At 43.9% G+C, this 27,604-nt stretch overlaps 2 protein-coding genes across 3 annotated transcripts in view; both read left to right on the forward strand.

Annotated features, from left to right (window-relative positions):
* The first annotated feature begins 322 nt into the window (after positions 1 to 322).
* The window catches only part of LOC308328507 (uncharacterized protein), a 51,601-nt gene continuing 24,319 nt past the window's right edge, over positions 323 to 27,604 (forward strand). The window contains exons 1-2 of one of the 2 annotated variants that reach the window (XM_080782371.1): positions 323 to 1,228; positions 18,562 to 18,603. In XM_080782371.1, the coding sequence (XP_080638497.1) occupies positions 514 to 1,228; positions 18,562 to 18,603 (757 nt within the window). In that variant the 5' untranslated portion in view covers positions 323 to 513. The remainder of the gene's footprint in view (positions 1,229 to 18,561; positions 18,604 to 27,604) is intronic. The other variant, XM_080782372.1, reaches the window with a different exon arrangement.
* LOC308328272 (uncharacterized protein) lies at positions 20,856 to 23,832 on the forward strand (the record flags this gene model as incomplete). The annotated part of the gene is made up of 3 exons (XM_080782043.1): positions 20,856 to 20,877; positions 20,962 to 22,818; positions 23,678 to 23,832. 3 exons carry the CDS (start codon positions 20,856 to 20,858, stop codon positions 23,830 to 23,832), a joined length of 2,034 nt encoding a protein of 677 aa, XP_080638169.1.

Raw genomic sequence — 27,604 nt, forward strand, 5'->3', positions numbered from 1 at the left:
AATGTATGTTTCCTCATGCCAATAAAGCCATTTGAAGTGCTAGCCTGAACTTCTGTCACAGCAAACTGACATAATGCTCCTTCTGTTTTTTGTGCAAGTGCGCGCGCGGGCGCGTGTGTGTGTGTGTGTGTTGTGGACAGAGGAAGGGGGGGGGTCGACTTTAAACTTCGGCGTTTCCCCTTTTCGAGCGGGGCGGGGCTACACTTGACTTTGACGCGCGCCCATTGGCCACAGGTGGCGTCGATCAGGGACTTACCGGCCAGTGATTGGTCTCTCCCTGGAGTTTCCCCTGGCCGTGTTCTTTTCAACATTCTGTGAAGTAGTGTGCGTGTGTGTGCGTGACTGCGTGTCTGTTGGCTGGTGTGTGTATCTCTCCGTTGGTGCTCGTGGCGCACTTCTTCCAGCAAAAACTTCACGTCGGACTCATAACAAAACTTTTGAGAAACAACCAGAAAGCGGCTGTTTAAGGAACTTTTGGAGTGTGGAAAGTACTTTTTTTGTATTCTGAACAACATGGCAGACGCAGAGGAACACGGAGTATCTTCCAGTTCACCTCACTACTACGACGAGGACTCCTCCGCCTCGAACCACCTCCTCGGAGCTTCCAGCGAGGCCATGGCGGCCAAACAGGACTCGGCTCTGCTGCTGGACGACATTGTGGACCTGGTCGGAGGCGCGCAGGACGCCATCGAGAGACACATCGCCGAGGACCAGGACGAGTCCGACGACTGGACCCGGGCGGAGGTCCCCACGCCGCCCCCGGTTCCCACCGGGCCGGTCACCGAACCCATCCGCGTCACGGAGCTCGAGGAGGCGATGACGCCGTCACCGGAGCCGCTGACGACGTTCATTGCAAGCGAACCGGCGGCGGTGGAGGAGGAATTCGAACCCGAGCCGCCGGCGGCACCGACCCACGCGTGGGAGGACGAAGAGGAGGAAGAGGATGATGTTCCAGACTCCACCACCGCCGAGCCCGAACCGCCGGTTCTACTCCTCGCACCCAGAGCCCAGCCGGAGAGCTCACCTGAGCCAGAACCGGAGCCAATCCACGTTGACGCGGTGGTCTCGCCGTTCGTGGAACCCCCGAGAGAGGAGGAGGCGGAGGAGGAGGAGCCTCCTGTTGTTTCTCCTCCAGCAGCAGCAGCAGCAGAACCGCTCCCACAAGAACAACCGGCTCCGGCGGTGACAACACGAGCAGCATCCGAACCAGTACCGGCTCCGACAGCGTGTAAGTACACTAAACCAGCACCGATCACCGTGCACGGTGCAGGAGCGCCTTTGATGTCTTATTAATGGAGGAATGTAATTGATGCTTGTGTCGTTAAATGTACCGTTAATTCCTCCCTGATGCTCCGTTACTAGGTATTTTATAGGCTCTGGCTGGTGACTGTCGCTAGCCGACAAAAAAAGCGCAGATCTGCAAGCTCACAACGCGTCGCCTGTCAGATCTGCGCTTGTTCGGCGAGCGACCCCGTTTTTTAATTTGGTTGAATATGAGATGAGAGAGGGACATAACAGCCAGCATCTTGTGGGTGTCTGTCCAGTGTCCACCAGAAGAAATGTGTCAGTCAGATATCTATAAACATTGAAAGTGTTGTTATTAGGCTATTATTTATTATATAAAGCGACTTGATCATCTGCACTAGATGAAAGTTGGTGAATCTGGGGTTATTATATTTGTTAAAAATATTTTCCCTGACATCTAAACCCCTAACCTTTTTTTTGTTTTACCTCAGAAGCTATAGGTGTTAGCTGTGTAGCCACTGTCAGTGAATGAGGCAAAATTACATTTAAATGGCATAATATATACATATTTTAAAATAGCCTTTCCCCTTACATTTTTATTTAAGCCAAATTCAGTTTATATATGTAATAAACAACGACATGGATGGCTGTTCTTCTTAGATGATGGGGATGAGGAACCAAGAAGGATGGTGAGCTAGCGTCTTGAGCTAATGTAGGCCCACCTGTTTTTGACAAATAAATAAACAAACCTGAGGGGGTTTGCTTAATAACGGATGAATTGGACTGGTTCACTACGATCAACCTGGATCATCATCCATAACACAGCGTCTATGGGTTTCGGGGGCGGGGGGGGGGGGCCTGACTTTACCTATAATAATGCTATGTATTAGGTGAGGAAGAGATGGCTTTATGTCAGTAGCCGTCTGCTTTTGTGCCTGTGCTGCTGCTGTGTTGCTAGCACAGCGTGTACCACAGCACAGATACACCCCTGATTACTCACACACAAAGGAATCTGCCTCCTAATGAGCTCCCTGGTCCACTCCCTGGATGTGTCAGACCTCTATGACAGGACTGTAATACAATGGCGTAGTTCCGATCTATCATCATCGGGTTGACCGGCTCCTAGACCGGCAGGCTGCTATGCCGGCCCACTCCCCAAATAATTGAAGACCTCCCCCCCCCCCCCAGGCCTTTTCTTGGCCTGTGTTAACGGTCGAATCGGGTCTCATTATTTTTTTAACATTATGAAACACTTAGTAACAGTATGTTGTGTTTTAAGTCATAGTTTTAAAACTTATATTGTTTATTATCTCCGATATCTAGGTAGATACCGGTATACGTTAGTAACGTTATAGGCCTATAATTTCCCTGACGTGCAAGATAGCTTGGAAGCTAGGAGAGAAGGGGAGGGGCAGGGTGGGGCTGTGTGTGTTTGGCAGAGAGGCCCACAGCAGGCGGTCAGTGCTAAGCCGTAATGGCTGAGTGACGGCCTGTTTTAATTGTTCACTACTGTACTGGCCTACATCTTATTTTGAGTCCCTTACGCCCGTCAGCCTTTTGTTTACTGCTGGCAATGTGGTCAGGTGGATTAGAGAGGAGCGGGCCAGTGTCATGCCGTGGAAAGACAGTCGGCTTACACTGCCTGAGCCTGTGTGGGTGTGTGTGTACTGTGTAGGCTTGTCTCTCTCTGGGCACAAGCTATTGTGCTTGCGTGTATATCCTTGTGTCGGTCAGTTTTGCGTGTGTGTGTACGCCGTTGTGTAGCAGTTCCGTCTAGTGTTGTTGTTTTGATCGGGTATCCTAGTGAAGCGGTGTAATCAGATTGCCTTCCCCCTAAGCAATATCACAAACACAGAACACACGCACGTCTGTCTTTTCTCATCTGTCTCTTACAGACACTGAGCCACACACTCTGTCTGTCTGTCTGCCAGCACAGCAGCATTTTCACCCTGATTCTTCTGAATTTGATATTGACCTTAAAAACCTACAGTATTTTAAAGAAATATCACTGCTCACAATGCCGTAAGTGTGTGTAGGCCTGCTATTGTCACTATTTTGAAAATTGGTGTAACATTTTTGAACATTGTAGAAACCATGCCCAAAATAAAGACACCAGGTTGAAAGTGAGACATAGATCTCACTGCTTATGAAAGTGTGCTCACAAATGCCCAGTTCCAGTAAACTATAACCTGTTCATACTGCATTGATTTGACTGTAGTCTGTATTGATTTTATTTATATTAAAGACTTTCAGCTGGCTTTCTTATACATATTGATTTAGTGAGGAGTAAAAAGAGCAGAGCCGCAATGTACAGATGTTTCTCCTGAAAAACCCTGTAAAACCATAGCATATAGTAGTGCCAAAACATTGGTAAGAGTAAGAAAATCGGAGGAGGAGACACGTAGTTTCTTCGTTAGTTGGTCTAAGATATGCTTGATTACGGAAAACATCTACAAGAATTTAAAGTCTATTCTGTGCAAAACGATGATAGTTTTGTGCAGAATGCAGATGTGACACATTGAGTTTCAGGTCGTACATCTTGGTGACATACTGTAGTCTTGGTTCTGTGGTTTATACCCGTGAGAGAGAATCACTCCCTATCCCAAGCGTTGTTTGATTTGAGGATTCAAGCATGTGTACCTTTAATTGTACTATTCTACAGCAGGACTGGTGGATGTTTGTGACGGGACTAATCTACAGTTTTGTAGATTGACTATTTTCGAATAGTATACCCTAAAAAATATAATGGGGCGACTCGGGCAAGTGTTTAAACTGGTCCTCATTTAGCTCGGGACCCCCTGGAACCCCCTCATGGACCCCGTTGGGGGTCCCAAGAGACCCAATTTTGAGAACCACTGGTGTAGAAGTACTCGACCGCCACCACAGAGTTGCTGACTCGGTTCTCGGAAGCAGTGCCTACAGCAACAGCAGTGAGTCGGTGCTAGTGCTACAACACAATTGGCAGCATTTATGTGTGTGTGGGGATCTTGATGGGGGGGGGGGGCATTATCCATTAGCAACCCCTACTGCTTGGTCAGGGCAATGGCTTTGCTGATATAAAATGGCATCTTGACCAATGTTCTTTCCCCAGCTGATGCTATCACCACGCCCAAGTTCAGGTTATACTCTGTTGTCGTACAACAATGAAAATGGCAGATCTACAAGCTCATATCTGCTATTTGTGGCGTGCAACGCCCAATACACGACGAGCTTCAGGTTTCAGTTGAGGTCACGAGGTCAGGTCAGTGTGTAACTTAACAATCGATTTCTGTAGTCTTTTTGGGCAACACCAGTGGTAGCTACCTGCACTAGGTTGCATCAGCTTTGTGGAAGTTCAAACACGGCCTAGTTTTTGAACTTCATTTATAATTTAACATTATATAAGGATTGCACCAGCTGAAATTGTCCCAACGTGGGCAGATTCAGAATCATTCATGTCAGTGTTCAAACATGTTTCACACACAGTTTTTCATTATGAAACGACCTACTGTATACATCCCTGGTGACAAAGCACTTATTGAGCATGACTCAGGTTGTAGCCTACAAAATTACATAACATCACATAAAATAAAATTGTTTAAAACGCTAGTACTTTATTTTTTGAGAGGATTATAACATGGTAAATGGCAATGAAAATGGCTTGCCATATGTAACCCCTAACAGTCTATGCCCTGAACAGATCCATTTAACAAAGTGTTAATAAAATATGGATCCCCTAATTTGCTGTTCTTTTGTATGTTGCACACAACAGCTAAGATTGCATAAGGTTTTTCTTTGCGAACAACCTTATGGCAGATTGATCCTGACTGTTTACAGTCTGTTGATGTACACTTTGACAACACACTGAACACAGCACTAAACACTGCATCAAAAACAAGTGCTTTTCACTGACTCACCACAGAAAGTGAAAACTGCATTTTCACAGACAGAACTTTACACCAGTGTGACTTGCATCTCCATGGTGCATCCAAACAAAAGACTAAAGGTCTCCACACACCAAGGCGACCAAGCGCAAATTCGGATGGGAGGCGGCCTTTTTTCCGACAGCATTCTAGCCAACGGGGCAACGATCCGATCCGCAGCGCTGCGATGCGAAATAGCGATGGTCCGACATGCACTGCTCCCGTGCTTGCGGTTAGGGTTAGGTTAGGATTGAGGTTTCGGATCAATATGCTGTCGGAAAAAAGACCTGCACCCAATTCGGATTTGTAAGTGGCGTTTCTCCATCGGTGTGCAACCACCTTAAAGGAGAATTCCATGCTAGAATGCTTTCTTATCTTTCTTACCTTTCTTTGTAGTTGTTACGTCCCCACCAAAGAGGTCCAGGTGTTTTTTTGTGCAAAAACTCCTTATTGGCTATTTTCCCTACCATAAGCCCTCAATGAATTGCATTGCATTGAATGGGAATTGAATGGGGCTATGGGGTGTTATGCTAGTTCGCTTATTTCCATCGAAAGAAGTAGTAAAGTGTGCCGCTTGGGATATTATTTACATTATGAAGAGAGGATATATACAAAGAAATTATAATTTTGAGCGATGGAAATAAGCGAATTAGCACAACACCCCATAGCCCCATTCAATTCCCATTCCATTCAATGCAATTCATTTAGGGCTTATGGTAGGGGAAACGGCCAATAAGGAGCTTTTGCACAAAATAACACCTGGACCTCTTTGGTGGGGATGTAACAACTACAAAGAAAGGTAAGAAAGCCTTTTAGTATGGAATTCTGTCAACAAAGTGTGGAATTTGCATTCTGACCTAATATATTTAACATTCAAACATGTTAAACATTTTTCCCTTATTTTTTTGCTTGAATCAGTATTTAGCTATTTGATATTACTTTGATCAGACACCCCACCTTCCTATATAAACCATATATTATGAACCCATTGCGACTTCAAATTCCATTTTTACCAGGCTAGATTAATTGAAAACACCCGTCCTCAGTTCTGGTGACTGATATTGGCCTTCAAAACTGCTTGAGAGGACCGTGTATTTCATTTATTTTTTGAGTGGCAAATGTAGGGGAGAAAAAAATATTTATAAAGCACTGCCACCCCACACATTAAAAGGCCAATACCAGTTACCAGAACCAAGGAGGGTTGAGATTTTGATGAGTCTCAGTCTAACATGGTTAAAATGGGTTTGTATAGGATGAGCAGCGTGTCTGATGAAATGAATATCTACAAATTAAATCAATTACTTATAAATTAAGCTTAAGTTACAACTTTTATCTGCAATTTAAGAAAAAATCTGGGGAGCTAATGAAAGCCAGGGTAGAGTTAAAATGAGTAAATGACCCCAAACATTGAAAGTGAAATATCGCTTTTGAGAGAAGTTGCACATGGCTGGTGCAACAGGCTGCTGGTCATTACAGCGATCTGTTATTATTACTTTGATGATTCCCAGGAGTCCTGTAGGAACTAAAATAGTCTGGCTGGGTAGTAGCACCGCCCCCAAGACAAATACAGCGTCATGTATGTTCTGAGCTGTATAACGGGCGACATCCAAGGAGCGCCACTCATTGTACCCACCCTCCCATAGCATCAGGCAGTGGTGCTCCATCTTTTTTGTCTCGGCTCATTTAACCACTTGAAACCCAGCTTCCCTATTCTGGGTGGAACATTCATCAAAGATGGTAAATCTACAAGGTCACAAAGCGTCACAACAGGACGCGCTGTGAGATTTTAGATCTGCTATTTCTGGCGAGGAGGTTTGGCAGTCCGTCTCACTAAGTATAGAGGGTTTAAGTGGTTAAACTGAAGTGATATTGATGGGTAGGGTTCCATAGCACCCACCTTGAGAAATGTTACAGGGTACTGTTAAGATAATATGAGTATGCTTAACATCGCTCTACTCGTGTCAGGACACCTGTTCTGTGGGGGGGGGGGGGGGGGGGGGGGAGAAGAGGAGAGATGGTGTGAAAGCCACTCACTGTCAGGTGAAAAGCAGCAGCTGTTAACTCCATGTGTGTTGGAGGAGGAGGAGACACGTAGCGTCCACCCTCCCAAGACCATGAAGTGGTGGGTGGGCAGCAGTGTTGGCACGTTTTACGAGAGAAACGAGTAGGGGTCGTCTGTAGACAAATAGTACGTATTCATTTGGGGGTCCTTGACATGAAAATGTTTTAGAACCACTGGTTTAATATTTCACAGCAAGCCCAAAATAAGAATCTACTTCTACAAGCCCAAGCAAGGCAAGCAAGCAACCTTACAAAAAACAAAAAAAAAGCCCAAAGTTGCTTATATAAATAAGCAAATATAGCAACACTGGTTGGCAGAACAGAACACATTGGGGAGTAGAGACCACTGTTTCTCAACATCTGATTTAAAACAGGTCTGTAACTCAAAGTGTGCAACTGACCTTTTGCAGACCGCGACCATCTTGCCATCAGTTTGGAAGCACTCGCTTTCAGCAAAGCAACGTCCTACTGCCTTGCATTATGTGCAAATTCAAAATGGGTGGCCGTAAGGCCGTTCAGTGATATCCAACGAGCACTTCCAAACACCAACACTTACAACATAATCATCTGCATGGACAGAAAGTAGCTAGTCATAACATGTCTACAGTGGATTTTTATGAAACACACACTTTGCAGATAGAGGTTAATTCAAGCTTTTCCGTCTCCCGCAAAATATGAACGCTTTTTGGATCATATATTGTATAAATTAAAACGATCGCAATGTAAGCTTGCAATGTAAAGTAAACATTTTTAGTAGATTGTTTCCGGGTCGTGGGTTTCAGAGTAAAAGCACACAGACAACTCTGGCACCCCAGAGCTCCTATTTTGAAGAACTTCCATCACTGATTGTGTTAATACAGTTTGACGTTTAATACAATCAGATAGAACTTCTGTTTAGATATGGGCTGTCAATGGGAATTTGCACCTAGTTACCAACTGGCCATTAGGTTAATGGCAAGATGGCTGCGGTGTGCATATGGTCAATTGGTTATTTCATGGACCCCAATCTACACTATAAAAACCCTCAGTGTTAATGTAACTATTGAGAGTGTACAAATTGAAATTTGAACAATTATTGTTGACACCCTCACTCTCAGAGTAACAAACTGTTCTATTTGGACCCCTGGTGGTTCACTCACCCAGTCAAAACAGTCGAGTAGAGTCAGTAGACAACCACTAAATGGGGGAGAAAAAATGCAGAGCACTGTATAAAAAGTGAAACTGCGTTGGTTTAGAGTTGATTGCATTGGTTGTGCTGCATTGATTTTTTGTTTGTTCTCGGGGTGAGACCTGTATCGCATTGTCTGAGTGAAGCAACACAGAGCTCAGAATTCATGCCCAGTTCATGCCCACACATGCCACACACCACACACACACACACACACACACACACACACACACACACACGCACACACACACTGTGAATATGCTTAAAGTACCACCCATTTTCAACCTTATGTTCCTATAATTGGTCCTCATAAATCCACATTATTTCCTAATGGAAACTACAGCCTTTATCTTCCTGGAATATTGGCATGCTGAAATCGAAGCCATTCTTTTTTGCATTCATAAAACCTTTAAAGTTTAAAGCATAGGCAGATTTCTAAACTGCCCACAGCCCTCTGAAACACAAAGTGAGTACACAGCAATGTATGTCGTGTGGAAACTGTTACTTTTCAGGGTTGAAATTCAAAAGTAGCAGATCTACAAGCTAAAAACTTGTCGCTTCGCGCCGTGTTTCCAGCTTGTAGATCTGATACTTTCAATGTTTTTTTTTTTGTGATGTTGTGATCAAGTAGGGCGTTAATTTATGAAAAAACACAAGGTTAGATCATGGAGATCAGAGGTGTCTGCCCGACAGCAACAATATGAATATGGGTTGACAATGGGTGAAGTGGTCCCTTTGGGTTTAGTCCGTAAAACACAGGATATCCTCCATAGGGTCCAGTTAAGTGGGAAGACGAGTGTCTTGGGTTGTTTTCAGGGGCCAGCCTGGGAGAGGCTGGCGGTTAACAACTTCTACGTATATGTATGTTTCTATGTATAACCCCAAGCCATGTCTCCTATGCCATGTCATGTCATGGAGCTCAAATGTCATTGTGCGCACTCTGGCCACCGGCCAAGGACATCGTAGTTATGTAAAACTGAAGATTTGATGTGAGAGAAAGGGAGAAAAAAAATCTGACAATTTTAAAAGGAGCCCTTACAAAGCCTAAAAACTAGTAATATGAAACTAAAATACAACTAAGCCTCTGCAAGCCCGCTTTAAAAATCTAATTAAACAAAACTGAATTTAATTAAAAAATGCAAAACCATAATAACCTTTCTCTGGTTCCCCTCCCGGGTACAGTTGTGAACTTAATTAATTCATCTTGTATTCACTCTTACTCTCCATTAATTTAATTTGGTTTACCTCTGCCTCTTAACTATTTTTTTCTCTTCTATCTTTTGGCCTCGTACATTCTTTCATTATCTTTCGCTCTCTCACCACCTCTTTCACTGTCTGTTTCTCGCAGTAACCACTATGACATAAGACCTATTTTAGACTTCGTTGCATGATGGTGTTGTCACGTCAAAGATAACCTCAAAAATGTTAATGGCTGATCTGTGGTCTGGCTGGCTGTGACTTGTGAGCTTATAAATCAGCTATTACAATTCAGGTAGGCATTAGTTAGCATTTGCCATTTAGACATTAGGTTTAGGGGTCAGCGTTGTAGTTATGCGTGATTTATACTTGGGTGTTGCCGACCAAAAATAGCTGATCTACAAGTTGAGTTCACAACGCGTCAACGTGTTGTGAGCTTGTAGATCGTCTATTTATTTTTACTTGACGGTTAGGGTTAAAGTAAAAAAAAAGCCTTCATAAATAAAGATCGCTGTCCAAATGTTGATGTCCTCACAAAAGTATAGCAATACTATGTGTGTTTGTGTGAGCTGTGAGGCTGTCTAGCTGTACTCTTCTCAGCACATGTTATGTCATAGTTTGGTTACTTTGGTATGGCCGAGAGGGAGTGGAGACGCCTTTTGACAGCAGACATACATGCAGTTCTTTTCTCCTGATGGGCAGATAGCAGCAGGTGAAACATTAGCTCACGTTTTTCAGCCGCACACCCATTTGAGCCCCTATAGAGTTTCAAAGAGCCAGCTAGGTGACAGACTTTCTTTCTTTTACAATTGAGTCTTGTAGATGTAGTGGTGATGAAGGAATTGATGCACCTCCAGGCTCCTTCCCTTCTACTATACTGCACTCATGGTTGCTCAGGCATTGGAGGCACATTCTGTCCCAGTTCTACACAACACACCATTCGCCAATCCCCATTTTTGTAGTTTCAGAATTGTTTTAAAATGAAAATGAGAGAGATTGCATTTTGTGAATTTAATGTTTGGAGAAGTCTTGTGTTGGTTGGAGGAGTCATGCTGACCGCTGGCTCTCAAAGCGGGGTCTGGGGTCTAATTATAATCTTGTAAAGTGGTCTATTCTTATTCTATGCACTAGAAATGGGTAAATATTTGATAAGTTCCTTCTTAGATGTATTGTAAATTGCCATGTTGAATAAGACACTGGCTGGTAGTTCAGCAGTCTCCTGATGTTTAATTTTGAGTTCCACATTCCACATTTTGGTGGCAGAGAGCACGTGTCCCATGTTTGTTCTAAATGTGGGTGGTAGCAGTTAGATCATGGTTCCTCCTTCTAGTGTTGTGGCTGTGGTTAGTACCAGATCGTTGTCATTCCCTATCGTTTTGTGGCAGTTGGTGTCACTCACTTTGGAGAAGTAGTTTGACAGGTATGAAGGTATTGAGGTCATCTTGAATTGCAATCCCAGTGATATTGGCTTAACCCTGTTCTTCTCCACCTGCAGTGAATCCATTGTAGATTTCAGAGCTTCATTTTGGTGCTGAAATGTAAATTTGTCACCCGAACATTACAGGCAACAGAAGCATCATTATGAACACACACACACACACACACCACGTGTGACTATAGTACACAACACTGCTCTAACAGTAACATTTAGGCTAATTTCAACTAACTTTATTAAGTTACCCCAGTAGTACAACGCACATCATACCGAAGGTCAATACTGCAGAGGGGGGAATTCAGTTGTCCATGTAAATAATATTGATTGCAATTTGTAAATTTTGCATTCATACTATCGTTTTGTGCCTTTTTGGTGCAGGCGCTGTTTAGCACCGGTATTGGATGAAACCCAAAAGATACCCAATCCTAGTTTTAAGATGTGTTTTAAAAGATGAAGTTGTGTTGTGCTGTTAAGGAAGGAAACTGTGAAGAGACGACACAATTGCTCAATGTACATCTAAGTCAAAGTTCATACTATTTTAAGCTTCACATGCAGAAAGGTTGAAGTGCTATACTACAGTATGCATACAAGAGATGGTACATAAAAAAAATTGGAATTTCCATCTGTCGTTTAATAATTACATTTTAGGCTGTTCATAACCTGATATTTTATTGAAATTGGACAAGTAAATTTAGGTTCTCTGTGTGTTGGATTGAAATGGGCAGAGGAGAGAAACCAGCAGGGCTAATGAAAATGAAAACAATTATGCATAAATAAATAAAATAACATAGGTCTACTCTACTGCACTAAATGAAAAGTGCCAGTATAGATAAATTGTGTTATGTTCTGTAGTGATTTGGTGCTATACTAAATACAATGGTAATGATAGGGGAGGAAACACATTAGAAAAATAACATGGGTTGCCAAGGGAACTCTGTAATGACATGAGTGTGAGTCATGGTTGACTTGATTTATACTATGACGAAAATAGCTGATCTACAAGCTCACAATGTGTTGACAAAGTATAAATCAGGCTTCAGTGTCCAAGTTCCCAGCCAGCATGAGACACATCTTTCTTTAGAAATGGGATTTTATGGCATTTGGCATTTCAAATGGCATTTCAAACCATCTGGGAAAGTGGTTCAAATCTGATTCCACCCAAACTGGATGCACCAGAAATAAGACCTGGTGCTCCGCAGGCTGCCAGTGTGAAGTTTACACTGTAACTTGAAGAAGAAGGCAAAAGCAAGCACTCTGTTGAGTATTTCCACGTCATAATGTCACGGGTGCACGGTTCTGGAAGATACAGTCCATAGAAAAGAATACCAGCACTCGCGTAGTATCCTGGAAGGATTAAAGCTTTATTTTGTTTCCCCCCCAGCAACAAACAACAGTAAGGACGTTTCGGCCCGAGAGCCTTCTTCAGCGTAAGTCACGCTGACGCCATGTTTACAGTGTAAACATGGCGTCAGAGATGGTGGCAAGAGATGGCTTCAGAGATGGTGGAGAGGGTGGAAACTGAGCAAGCTATATAGGGGTGTGAACCTCTAGATAGCAAAGAGCTTTTCAAAAGTGATCAACTGAGCCTTTATCCAAGGTGCTTACATTGTGTTCTTGTTGTGAACTTAATAATACTAATAATAATACAACATAATACAAAATAATAGCAGTAATGCAATACAGTGAATACATGGATAACAAGGAATTTAAAGATCATTTAAAAGCAAGAGTGTAGAAGTAGGTCTTGAGCTGCGCTTTAAAAATGTCTACAGAGGCTACCTGTCGAAGGTACACTGGAAGTTTGTTCCACGCCGTCGCTTGGAACGGCCTTGTAGCTACTTATGGTGCGCAACAAAGTGTAAGGCTTATTCTGTCAATGTGTCCACCACACTTTCCCAGCACTGTTGTGAGTGATCTGTCATGTGGTTATCTTGTTGAGCTAGGCTTCAATAGAGCTTGATAATCATGTTATTCTGCATCCATCCCATCCATAGTCGGGAGTGAGTGAATCGGATTTGAGTCAAATTGTTAAACCCATTTAGAACGGGAACCCCTTTTGGTGTTTTAAGCATTTTGTTATAGTTTAGATATTTAGCTATGAGCTTGTAGATTTGCTATTTTTTGAAAAATCAAGAAAATGTGGCACAAATCTAATTTGAATATATATTCTTTCAGAGTGAACGTTTTTAACTCAAATCTTTGCTTCTGGGGGGGGGGGGGGGTTTCAGAAAACTGTTAGGATTTAGAAGACTTTTTCTTAGAATCTTAGAATGGGCCTCGGGTCTAAGTGGGTTAAATTCATCTGGCTGTAACCAAAGACATCTAGCCTAGTTTCAACACATTGAAATTGAAACCGAAGTTTAGAATCAATAACGTACTTTATGTTGCTTAGGTTATCGGGAATTATGTTTTTCTTTAAATTGATTTTACAGTATATCGACACATGGATCTTTTGGAATCGACTAAATCGATTAGGTCTGAGTAACCACTTAATTATACTATGTTGCAAAAAAAAAAAACACATGACGTGACACGCTGTGAGCTTGTAGATCTGCTATTTTATTCCCCCCCCCTCCCTTTTTTTTAAATACATTGAGGCAAATTATCGTGAATTCTGAGTCATGGCCCTAGCCCAATGGTTCCCAAACTGTGGTGTGTGCACCCCTTGTGGTGCGCGAGCGCCTTCTAGGGAGTGCGTGACATGAAAAGGTTAATGGTGGTGCTATGGTTTTATTTTAAATATGTTAACATATTATGCCAAATTGCCAATATATGCATAATATAGCCTATGCTGCATATATATTCCATATTCGGGCTCATATGTGCATATATGTGTATATATAGGTAATATATGTCTCTATATAGCTTATGCAATTTTTATTTACATGTGGGGGGGGGGGGGGTGCGTCAGCTAGGTCTGGAGGTAACAAGGGGTGCATGGCCAAAAATGTTTGGGAACTGCTGCAGCCTGTTATATTCCTAATGTCAAACGTCTCTCTCTGTTACTGGTGTAATTCTAGCAGGTTTGCTCAGTGCTGGCACCTAGACAGGAGAAAAGGACAAAAACTGAGAAACTTTGATTAGAAACCTTGATTAGGAATGGGACAATAACTACATTAGACAGACAGCCCTTTATTTGACCAGAGGAGAAATGTAGGGTGTCATAGCAGCACTGCACTCAGGCTTTGAGTAGAGGGCTACAACTAAAGGCCAGTCCACACCAATGCAACTCCTTGCAAGTTACCATTATCCCCAAAGGCACCAGTCTGCAACTGGTAAGTCCTGACCGCTGCAATGGTCATTAAAAATAGTAGTGACACTCGGCAAAGTTTGCCGGGCTCGGGAATCAACCGCACGACTCACTGTCAGGCTTGCATTAGAGCCTATATGCGTTTTGCGCCTTAACCACTAGGCACCCAGCGCACATCAGCACCCCTAAAACGGTTTTGTTGCAAGGTGTTGCATTGTGGACTGACATTAGATTCAAGAATAAAAAAGTAGATATACCGGTAGTTCAAATTTGATAAAAATGTTGATGAGTATGAACCATTAATATTGAAATATAGACATACCATAATGTATGACATACCATAATGTATGAACAGGCATTTATCACCAATTATAAGGGCATAAAGTACCGTACAGTACATCTATGGTCCATTAATAGATGTAATATGTGTAAGACTATCGACCGTGAAAACGACGTGAATGCCGCAACATTAGCAGTTATCGGCTATTATTTAACGGCTGAAATGCAGGGACATGTTGCTTTTCCCCACCGCTGTAAGAAATGCATTGAATCATGTGAATCTCTGCATCCCGACTAATGTGGATCTAGGACTACCATGTGACCAGCTTGTGAGTTGTGACACATGGTCGTCTATGATGTATGACCCCACATTTGGGCGAGGGTACAGCCCGATCAGAGACATTCACTTGGCTTATACTGGCTTATTTAATATTTAGATCTTTAGATCTTTAGAGATTTAGATCTCCATATTCTAATGGATTAGTTACACTCAAGACACTGTCCCCGCTGCCACCCTTAGATCTCCATATATGGAGCTGACCTGTTCTGACATTCCATGTTATATCTGACCTCAAACCCTGTACACTCAAGACACACTCCATAGAGGTGGGTGGAGGTGGATGATTGTGGGTGGAGGTGGGTGAAAGTGGGTGGAGTTGGGTGAAAGTGGGTGGAGGTGGGTGATTGTGGATGGAGGTGGGTGATTGTGGGTGGAGGTGGGTGGAGGTGGGTGGTTGTGGGTGGAGTTGGGTGGAGCTGGTTGAAAGTGCGTGGAGGTGGCTGATTGTGGGTGGAGGTAGGTGATTGTGGTTGAAAGTGCGTGGAGGTGGGTAGAGGTGGGTGGATGTGGAGGTGGGTGGAGGTGGGTGATTGTGGATGGAGGTGGGTGATTGTGGGTGGAGGTGGGTGGAGGTGGGTGGTTGTGGGTGGAGTTGGGTGGAGCTGGTTGAAAGTGCGTGGAGGTGGCTGATTGTGGGTGGAGTTGGGTGGAGCTGATTGAAAGTGCGTGGAGGTGGCTGATTGTGGGTGGAGGTGGGTGGAGTTGGGTGGAGCTGGTTGAAAGTGCGTGGAGGTGGCTGATTGTGGGTGGAGTTGGGTGGAGCTGGTTGAAAGTGCGTGGAGGTGGCTGATTGTGGGTGGAGGTGGGTGGAGTTGGGTGGAGCTGGTTGAAAGTGCGTGGAGGTGGCTGATTGTGGGTGGAGGTAGGTGATTGTGGTTGAAAGTGCGTGGAGGTGGGTAGAGGTGGGTGGATGTGAAAGTGCGTGGAGGTGGTTGAAAGTGCGTGGAGGTGGGTAGAGGTGGGTGGAGGTGAGTCCTGTCCCCCACTCAGGTTTTGTGACCAGGCTTTTCTCTTCGCAAATGAGTAAGGCTGGGACCGAGGCTACCTACTGGCAGTGTGCACAAGACACATTTGGCTTTCTTGATTGGTCGGGCAGTTTGTGAGATTGGCTCCAGGCACAGACGCAGTCCCTCGTATATAAATATGGCAGAACCATGCAATAAACTCCTGTACCTTCACAGCCCTAATCTATTCTGAATAATCATCGGGTGTGATCTAATGGTTATCACATCAGTGGAATGAACAAAACCTCAGATATGTCTTGCAAAGTGTCCCGTTTGATTTTGGTATTCATTTCACAGCTGCTGTCATTTAGTGTCGAATGAGAGGGTTACTTTGTGTATTGTAATTGAAGCCAGAGTTGTGCTTCACACTGATGTCTTTGATGCCAACAAACATAGTTCATGTTATTGTTAATCCTTTCTGATTCACTGTTGGTTTACAGTGCAATAAAGATAACGGCACGTCTGGTCATAATTCACCAGTACAGGAGCCTGGCCCTGGATGGCTTGGTTCCAGGCTTAAAATAATTAATATGAATATCTTCAGAAATATCCATGGGCTGAATGAATGGGCTTTCTATCTGTGAAACCAGAGCCAGTACACAAAATGGCTGCAAAACAGCTATGCTCTATATAGCCGTATTTTGATAAATGTTTATTATATTCTTGAGGTATTTTTGTTTATTAGAAAGGGAATCTGAGCATGTACTCTATGCTTATTTCAACTTGATTGATTGTGTTTTTGGCATTCAACATGGGCACTTTAGATTTTGTAAACAAAAGACAATGCACAGGGCAGATAACATCAGTTTTGCTCTCTTGTTTATACACTTCCAAATACAAGACTAAACATAATGCCCTTTGTTTCATCCGTTTCCTAATTATAAAGATGATTGCTTTCTTTCCATTCTTCTGCGGCATGTCTGCTATATCTATATTTGTAATTAATGCTTTAATACCTGCCTTGTCTTTTCTGACACTGTCTGTGATGGAGTCCACTACATGCTCTGGTAGGCTGTTCCATTGTCTGTGATGGAGTCCACTACATGCTCTGGTAGGCTGTTCCATTGTCTGTGATGGAGTCCACTACATGCTCTGGTAGGCTGTTCCATTGTCTGTGATGGAGTCCACTACATGCTCTGGTAGGCTGTTCCATTGTCTGTGATGGAGTCCACTACATGCTCTGGTAGGCTGTTCCATTGTCTGTGATGGAGTCCACTACATGCTCTGGTAGGCTGTTCCATTGTCTGTGATGGAGTCCACTACATGCTCTGGTAGGCTGTTCCATTGTCTGTGATGGAGTCCACTACATGCTCTGGTAGGCTGTTCCATTGTCTGTGATGGAGTCCACTACATGCTCTGGTAGGCTGTTCCATTGTCTGTGATGGAGTCCACTACATGCTCTGGTAGGCTGTTCCATTGTCTGTGATGGAGTCCACTACATGCTCTGGTAGGCTGTTCCATTGTCTGTGATGGAGTCCACTACATGCTCTGGTAGGCTGTTCCATTGTCTGTGATGGAGTCCACTACATGCTCTGGTAGGCTGTTCCATTGTCTGTGATGGAGTCCACTACATGCTCTGGTAGGCTGTTCCATTGTCTGTGATGGAGTCCACTACATGCTCTGGTAGGCTGTTCCATTGTCTGTGATGGAGTCCACTACATGCTCTGGTAGGCTGTTCCATTGTCTGTGATGGAGTCCACTACATGCTCTGGTAGGCTGTTCCATTGTCTGTGATGGAGTCCACTACATGCTCTGGTAGGCTGTTCCATTGTCTGTGATGGAGTCCACTACATGCTCTGGTAGGCTGTTCCATTGTCTGTGATGGAGTCCACTACATGCTCTGGTAGGCTGTTCCATTGTCTGTGATGGAGTCCACTACATGCTCTGGTAGGCTGTTCCATTGTCTGTGATGGAGTCCACTACATGCTCTGGTAGGCTGTTCCATTGTCTGTGATGGAGTCCACTACATGCTCTGGTAGGCTGTTCCATTGTCTGTGATGGAGTCCACTACATGCTCTGGTAGGCTGTTCCACACCTGGACAGCAGTGTGGAGAAGAGTTCTGTCCAATGTGCGTGTTTTAGAGCCTGGGGGGTCGAGAGCATGTTCTAGTGTGGCTGTGCATCGGCGGGTGTTTCGCCGTCTGGTGTAAGGTGGAGGGAGCATGTCCTGGAGGTCCCCATAGGGCAGTGGGGGGGGGGGGGGGTGCATTTTGTACAGGACTGTAGCGGCGGCAACGTGTCTGTTGTAATTATGCCACTTACAATAAGTGCTGATGCTTTGTTTATCTGACTTGTTCTGTCCCAAACCTGTTGCCAAATAAAACCTTGAGCTGCCTATATATAAATGATAGATTTTTGGGACGTGCTGATCCTAGGAGTAGCCAGATGTTACCAAATATGTCTGGTGACATCTACATTCTAAAGTCACCGTAGTGGCTTGAACTGGGTGGTAAACAAGCCGGTACATTGAATTTAGATGTCACCAGACAGATCTACATCTGCCTATGTGAGACTTTACGTCCCTGAAGGCTTCATTTGGCAATGGGGGGTCTTTTCCTTTTCCCATCTTTAAACTAACCAACTGATTTCGCTCTCTGTCTCTGTTTGTCTGGTCTGTCTCTCTGTCTCTGCTACTCTTTGTCTGTCTCTGTCTCTGCAACTCTGGTCTTCTCTTCCACAGATGCACGTTCTCCGTCTAAAACTCTGATGCAATTCCCCACAGGCAAGTTACCTCTGTGTCTCTGTGTCCACTGTGTCGCTCTGTCCTCTGTGTCGCTCTGTCCTCTGTGTCTCTGTGTCCCTGTGTCTCTGTGTCCACTACCTCTGTGTCCACTGTGTCCCTGTGACCCTGTGTCGCTGTGTCCACTACCTCTGTGTCCACTACCTCTGTGTCCCTGTGACCCTGTGTCCACTACCTCTGTGTCCCTGTGACCCTGTGTCCACTACCTCTGTGTCCCTGTGTCCACTCCATTCCTCCGTCTCTTTCTCCTTCCTGCATCATCTTAAGTTCATTCCTCATTGTATTTTAAAGCTGCTATAAGCACATTTTAATGTCTTTTTTATCAAGACAGGACTGTGTATGCCTTGATCCCACCTCTAGCTGCCGCCGGCCGTTTTGGTGGCCGGAGCATCAAGTCTGCCTGAGAGTTCCCAGATGGGAGCAGGAGGGGGGGGGGGGGAACCCTGTGTACTCTCTGCTGCCCCATCTGGCGGAGTCAGGTTAATTCAGACCGCCAACAATGGGTAAAACGTTCCCAAAAAGATTTAGTCTCTGACACATCTAGGGGCCGCAATCTGCATTCAAAGATTTTCCTAGAAGCTTTGTCATTTGTCTACTTCCTGATTGGTTACTCATTTCGACCTGTTTTTTTCCCCGAGTCTAAATCATTTTGGGAGCGTTTTACTCATTGCTGTCTGTCTGAATAAAAATTAAAAAGTCATAACTTTGACATATTGCTTATAGCAGCTTTAAATCAGTTTTGTTTATTAAACTAAACAAAAAAAATGCATGGGAGTTGTAGCGTTATTATAATTTTGCGAGTCGTTTTTGCATTTTCTATTGGTTGTATTTGCTCTGCCTTGTGACCTTGTGGTTATAGTAGACTAGACTGAATGAACTGAGTTGGAATACACAAGCAATGTCTTTTGGAATAATGATTCTTCGTGTCACATTGTTGGTATGTTTCAGACTTGAGACTTTAACCACATTTTTTCCTGGCATCTAGTTCAAATGTTTAGCAAATTTGCAAAATAGCCAAAATGAATTGATTGACGGCAATTTTTCCTGTTCATCATTCATCATAAAATAGTCTGTCATCACTGCCGCTAGAGGGTAGTGATGCACTGAATATTCGGCCGCAGAAAATATTTGGCAGAAAATGGATAAAAATGCATTTTCTGCCTATTTGGTTTCGGCCCGAATAGGCAGAAAATATATCACTGAATAGTGTATGCAATTAATGCATTCAAAAGAGCTGAATACATGTTTTATGGACCCATAAGTGATTATTATTTAAGTTTTGCCATAACCATTTCTTTTGCCATAAATCAGGTAGCTTTAAGGTACGGCAATGGTAGGAAAAAAGATATATAATATTAATCCTATTCGGTATTCGGTTTCAGCCAAGAATTTCCCTTTCGGTGCATCCCTACTAGAGGGTTATTATTATATCTCTTCTAAGTCCTAAGAAGATAGACTGTCCTATCAGTTTTCTGAAAGTGGTGCTCAAACCTTTTCATGTAAAGACCCCCAAAGTGATATGAATTTGGCCATGATCGGGTAAAAATGTAACTCGCACGTTAAGAAACTAAGTATCATAATGCTGGATAATCAGGCTGGAACCCAGGCTACTGCATGACCCCCATTTTCAAAGGGACCCCCTGTTAGCTTAAAAATATATATACATATATTAAAAGATTTGCATACATTTTCAACAAAATGAAGTGGTCCTTGAGCTTGTAGATCTGCTATTTTAGTTTGGGTCCTGGACAAACATCTAATTTCTCTTTTGGGTCACGGGCTAAAACGTTTTGGAACCACTGGTTTAAATGATACATGTATGTGTAGTCTCGGTCATGTTAAAATGTCACGTCACTGTGGTAATAATATTCTGCAGTGAGTGAACCCAGTGTTTGGGAACCAGTGATTTAAACTATGAAAGTCAACATTCCAGTGTTTTGGAATTGAATGTGCTTCACCTGTGAGAGGAATCATTATCTCCCTCAATGGACAGCTTGTGTGAGTTTGAGCTTGAATGAGGTTCCGTTAGGCATGACCCTTGACCTGTTGCCACCACCAGACCTGGGAAAGAAAATGGAACGCATTTGATTTGGATTTAAGTACTTGAGGTCTTTTTATTTTGACCAGACAAATTCTTGGAATAAAAAAAGACACTGGTTGTTACCTGCTAAAGTGTCTTGTATAATGCAGCATTAGGCCGGTGGATAGTGCTTAATATTCCACCGTGGCTCAAAATGCAGTTCATATTTTACCCAGGTGTGGTGAGCACTTTGAAGGAATGGAGTGTGTCTTTGATATGTACTGTATTGCATTCTCCCTCCCCCTCCCTCTCTACTCAAGCACTTGGGCAGAAGGGTGACTCCCCTGCTCCCATCTCTCCTCTTTCCCCTCTCCACTCTCCCGACTCTCTGGAAGAGCTGTCTCTGACTGAGAGTCCCAACCAACCCCCTACTTCGGCATCCGCTACACTGTACTACTCCTCCTCTTCCTCTACTGTACCACCCCAAACTAAGTCCAAGGACATGCCTTGGGATCGTGAAGAGGGTCACTCCGGAACGGGGCATAGTAAGAATCGGGAAGATGATCTAGATCCCTTAGCGGGCCCATATCTGAGTTTAGGCAAAGACCCAGTGCACAAGAATCTGTGTGAGGACAGCGGAGTGTCCTTTTCCCCTGAAGACAAAGCTCTTAGTTCAGGCAGTCAGTCGACTGACGGCCCCTCTCCCCTGAGCCCCCAGATTCAGGCATTCCCAGAGTCTCACCCTGCCTCCTCTAACCCAACAGAGCCCTGGGATCCCACACGCCTTGCCTCTCAAGATAACTCCCGTGTCTCCATGGATACCTTCTCCAAGGACACCACTCCCATTGGCTCCTCCAGGTATGAGCCAGACATGCACGGTAAGCAATTGGATGAAGATGAGGATGACTTGATGTATGAGGTGAAGAAGAGCAGCCATACGTTCCAGGGATTCAGCCCGGTGGCAGACGCAGGTTACTCTCATTTCGGGGATGGCAAGTCTGACAGTAAGGCCAGCAAAATGTCAGAGAGTCCAACTCCAGATTTGGTCCAGTACGGGCAGACTGGAGATTCCCAGGACACATTACCATCGTTCCTTAATGAGGGAAAAGCGGCATTTGAGTCCGCTAAGATGGCCACCACAGACTCCCTTGTGAGTCAGTTCTCTGGCCTTAAAGAAGATGAAGACAATGACGATGAGGATTCAGCCCTTCCACCGTCTCTTCCTGACATCCTGAAGTCTTCTCCTCTCAACCCAGAAAAACTGGACTCTGGTTCCTCCACCGAGGGAACTCCTGAGGAGCAGAGTCCCGTGCTCGAACGCAGGATGATGGAGTCGCCCAATCCACCCATCAACCTGTCGGCCAACAATCCTTTTGCCTTCGACTCCAAAGTCTCTCTGCTGAAAGAGATGGCCGAAGAAACGGAGGCCAGACTTGCCGAGAAAACCTTTGGCGCATTCGACCTGGTCAAGGAAGCGGAGGAAACCACCCCAGCAAAGGTCAAGGTGGAGGAGCCAGTCAAGATTGAGCAGAAGGACTGGTTCTCGTGCCTCGACTCCCCCAAGATGGCTGACAAATTTAAGCCTCTAGATTTCCAGAGCCATAAGCCCCCCACCACTGGAGACGATTCAGATTCCGATGCCCCGACAGTGGACTCTCTCTCTCCGGTCCTGGAGGCCATGATCAAGAACCCTGCCATCTTCCAGGTGGAAACGGACGAGCAGAAGAAGAAGGCAGAACTGAAGATGGATGACGATTTTGCTGAGGAGGTGTCTGAGCCCGAAATCTCCTCAGAGGAATTTGAGTTCATTGAGAGGCCCCCCAGGGGCATCATTGACGAGTTCCTGGAGGCTCTGGACAACTCCAAATTCCCCTCCTCTTCCAGGGCTCCGGAGTTGTTGGATGATGATGACCTCCTTTTTGTTGGAAAGAAGGAATTTTCTGCTCCAGCAGAATTTGAGGAAGAGTCTCCAAGCCAGACCAGCCAGAGTTCCTACCTCCTCCTGACTCAGGACTCCCCGCAGAAGGGAAAGGCAGAGTTGGAGAAGTCTGAAGCCTCACAGGCCCCAGCCCCATCCCAAGCTCCGCTTATCCATACACCCGTCGGCAAACCAGAGGAGACTATCGCTAACGAGAGCACAGAGGGGTGCAAAATGTTTCAGATGCCAAACCTCAAAGGTAAATCGATGTTGGCATGGAATACATCCCTACATCATCCTAAGTTTTCACTTGACGCTTCAGTTTTTGTTGCCATCAACTCCCTCAGCGCCCTTAGGCCTGTTTTAAACTTGGTTGCGTATCGCGTCGCTCTTCAAAAATGGCAATCTAGAAGCTCGATGCGACACATTGTGAGCTTGTAGATCTGCTATTTTCGATGCACGCCACTGGTGCACAACTAAGCATAAATCAAGCCTTACATTTTCATTGTTTATCCTCTACAAATCAACCAGCCATCTTCTAGTCAAGTCAACCAAACATCATCTCCTTGTCAACAAAATATCTTCTCCCAGTCAACCAGCCATCTCCCCTTTCTTTTAAGTCGCGAGTTTCTCATTTTGCATGACTTTTCTCCTCTGCACCATTCATTTTCGCATTTCCTTTGAGATTTGAAATCATTGCATTTTGTTTGAGATTCTTTTACATTTTAATTTAATTTGGTCCTTGCTTCATTGTGGCCTGAGATTTCCATTTGTGTGGTGTGCATTTTCATTCAGTAGAATAGTGTCTCATTCATCACTAAAATGTTTTATTGCTCCTTTTTAATCTTGTGATGCGGTAAGTAGAATGTAACTCTTCACACAACATAAAAGCCCCCTCTTGCTCTAAGCTTTAAAACCATTTATAGAAAATATAAGAGCTTAAGTACCCCGCTATCCGCACTATGGGGTCACACACGCACACACACTCTCTGTCTCTTTCTCTCTCTCTCTCTCTCTCTCTCTCTCTCTCTCTCTCTCTCTCTCTCTTACAGATATCCTCTATAAGCCTTTTTGCTCCTTGGAATTCAATATTGGATTACCTTGTATACTGATTTTAGCTCTGCTCTGCTACACTGGAAATAACCAGAGTTGTCTGGCTGAAACCCGATACCACCTTATAGACCACACCCTAAACACCCCCTCCTCCCTGTGGACACCCCCCTCGTGGACAACACCACCCCCCTCTGGACATGCGTCCTCGCAGCAGTGTTGATTTTGACAGCACATTTTAATGTAGTTTTAGTCAGTCTTTTGACTATATTTTCATTTAGTCTTAGTCATATTTAGTCATTTGAAATGTTTTAGTGCTATTTCTCGCTTCAAATGTTCTCCAAAAACATTCTTGAAAGCATGCCGTTTAGTTGACAAATGCCAGTGTGTGTTAGTTTACATGGCTGTCATGTTGGGCGCAGCATAACATCCAAGGAGCCCAGCGGCTGCAGCCAGGTGCTCTGAGCCTTTGATTAGGCAGTGGTCTGTTATAGAGCGGAGCGGTCATTATCCAGGAATAACACACAGCTGAATTTGGCGATTGACCAATCAGAATGAAGCATTCAACCAAACCGTGTAGTAAACTGCGATATTATATTTGAATATATGCTATAATATAATCGATATCGATGTTTGGTACAAAATTATTGTGATATTTGATTTCTATCACCCAGCCTTAATATGTCCGCATAATGACATCCAGTGTACACTGGTAATACTCACCCAGATGTGTCTGATCATGATTTAGAACAAAGCCAGACCTGCCTGCTTCAGCTGGCCTTTCAGGAAGTGATTAGATTGCTGACGTGGCTCGCTCTCGCTCTTGCGCTCGCTCTCTCTCTCTCTCTCTCTCTCTCTCTCTCTGTTCATCTGAGCCTTTACTTTAGTGGATGACTATGTTTTATTCAAACCAATATTGACCCATTATCTCACGGACAGACAAGCATCTGCACGGTTGCAGGCAGTCGCCATAAGTGGAGCAGTGGGACTCTGCTCTTTGGCATTGGCTGCCAAGTTGTGTGTGTGTGTGTGTGTGTGTGTGTGTTTTTGAGGAATCTCCCATTTGAAAAGGGAAAAAAAGACTGTCATCGCTGCATTGCGACACTGGCGTCCCATCAAACTGTAGCTCTGGTTGCACCCAGCACCCAGTCAGCACCTACTGTACTTGTTTGTTAGACTGGAGCTGAAACTCGTGAACACTGGCATCCCTATTCTGTGGGGTGGGGGGTATTTGTGTTCAGCAAAGAGATGTGGTGCCCTACCTTCCCCCTGGCCCTCATGCCCGAATTCCTTGGCCATTTATTTTTCTATTTTGAAAAACTATTTTTAAAATGGTGAAAAATAGCCCATCTACATGTTGTGACTTTGTGGATCAGCTATTTGAACTATTTTTGTTTTTCAAAATGGCCAAAACATGCCTACAAGGTTTATGCATAAGGGACTCAGGAGTAAGATATGTCCCTTGGTGTGTAGAGGGAAATACAATACAATCTACCAGGGGGTCCCCAGCTAAATTCATTAATATAGTGTCACAACCACTTTAACCATATTTTATACTTTGGCTCAGGCGTAGAGTGGGCGGAGAGTGGGCGGATGGGAACCACAAGGTTTCCAGTTCGATCCCGGGCTCCCCCAGAGTTGGTGTCGAAGTGTCCTTGAGCAAGACTAGACAAGTCTGAACCCCTAATTTCTCCTGATGAGCACGTTGGTGCCTTGCAGGGTTTCCTCTGAATGCAATGCAAATGTAAAGCGCTTTGGATAAATGTGCTTTATAAATGCACCATTTATTTATTTTAAAAAAACATAGCAGATATACAAGCTCATAGCCTGACGGACATCTGCTATTTTGAAAGATCGTGAACATTTGTGTAAATCTTTCTATATATATTTTTTTTTAAAGCAAACCATTTTTTAACTCAAATCGTTGTTTCTGGAGGTCCTGGAACAAAAGAATATTTGCGATTGGGGTGATGGTCCTTGACCTGGAAATGTGTTGAGAACCACTGGCTTAAAGTGATCATAAAAAAGAATCAGATGTGTGTCTGTGAATAGTGAGGAGAGACAGAAAGCTGATGTCTTTATCAAATGAGACAGGTGCCCTCTAGTGGCCACACTTTGTGATTACAGCTCTATCCCCACATGTTAAATTGTAGAAGCACCTAGTAGTTATCAGTTCTTATTCATTATTACAAGTGTTATTTAATGTGTTATATCACAATTCCCCATGGGTATTATGTATTATTTAAGCTTGTTCACTACAAGCTTAAATAATACTAAAAATAAGTATTCAAATGTATAGGAGGAATGCCAAGTAGGGAAGCCGAGAGGTAGACAAGAATAGGAGAGATGGGCGGAGATAGTGTGAAAGAGACGGACAGTAGGACAGCTGATGGGGAGACAGTGTAGGAGAGACGGACGGTAGGAAAGCTGAGAGGGAGACTGTAAGAGACAGACAGTAGGAAAGCTGAGAGGGAGACTGTGTAAGATACAGACAGTAGGAAAGCTGAGAGGGAGACGGTGTAAGAGACAGACAGTAGGAAAGCTGAGAGGGAGACAGTGTAGGAGACAGACGGTAGGAAAGCTGGGAGGGAGACTGTGTAGGAGAGACTGATCACGGACGGTAGGGAAGCTGAGAGGGACAGAGGGCCCTATTTTTGCCAGTGCTTTACCCCTTAACTCGTTTGCCTTTTTTTCTTTTCTTTTTTGAAAATCATTTAATAATTTCGACACATTGTGAGCTTGTAGAGCTATTGGAACTATTCCAAAATGTTTTTTTTCAAAATGGTAAAAAAGGCAATGACGTTTAGGGGCTAAGGGCGAAAATGGATCCCAGAGTGTCCCTCGACATCGCTGCCGGTAGAGGTAGTGTTTTATAACAACCGCCTACTTCATTGATGGACAATCATTATGATTTAAGTTTTAAAATGTCCAGTTCAGTTTAATTCACATCTACTCTGTGTGTTCAAGTAGTATTTCCAGTCATAATCCCATCTGTAGTGTCCATTTAGAGCTGATTTTGCATCTGTGTCAGACTTGGCTGCGTTCCAGTTCCATTTAGGTAATTGGAACCGTCTGCAGTAAAAGGCAGAGGTTGTAGAACCTATTAATGGATTCATTATGCTGAATCATATGTTGAAGTTCACTTTTTAAACCCTCCATGTGCTTTATGTCTGTACTGTAGGAACGTGTGGGGGGGGGGGGAGGAGTATTACATAATCACCTAATCGCAAATGACGCCTAAATGGCAAACAGAACTTAACCATTTTACCACCATTGCCGTAAATCTATGGCAAATGAAATTAACACAGTCCCCCACCATTGCTGTAGATTATGGCAATTGGTCTTTTATAGTGGTTATGAATTATGATCGGTAGCATTATGACTTGCATAATGCTACTTACATTAGCACTGGGTTGCAGTTCGATCCCGGGCTCCCCCAGAGTTGGTGTCGAAGTGTCCTTGAGCAAGACTGAAGTCTGAACCCCTAATTGCTCCTGATGAGCACGTTAGTGCCTTGCATGGTTTCCTCTGAATGCAATGCACAATCTATGTAAAGCCCTTTGGATAAAATGTGCTTTATAAATGCACCATTTATTTATAAAAACATAGCAGATATACAAGCTCATAGCCTGTCACATTGTGACAGACATCTGCTATTTTGAAAGATCATGAACATTTGTGTAAATCTTTCTATATATTCTTTTATTTTTAAAGATCGTGAACATTTGTGTAAATCTTTCTATATATATTATATTTTTAAAGCAAACAATTTTTTAACTCAAATCGTCGTTTCTGGAGGTCCCTAGAACAAAAATATTTTTGAGATTGGGGTGACGTCTCTTGACCTGGAAACATTTGAGAACCACTGGTTTAACCACTGCAGTAAAAGGCAGAGGTTGTAGAACCTATTAATGGATTCATTATGCTGAATCATATGTTGAAGTTCACTTTCTAAACCCTCCATGTGCTTTATGTCTGTACTGTACGAACGTGTG

This window comes from Protomyctophum bolini (genome assembly GCF_963924005.1).
Source record: "Protomyctophum bolini genome assembly, chromosome: 14".
Taxonomy (NCBI): Eukaryota; Metazoa; Chordata; class Actinopteri; order Myctophiformes; family Myctophidae; genus Protomyctophum; species Protomyctophum bolini.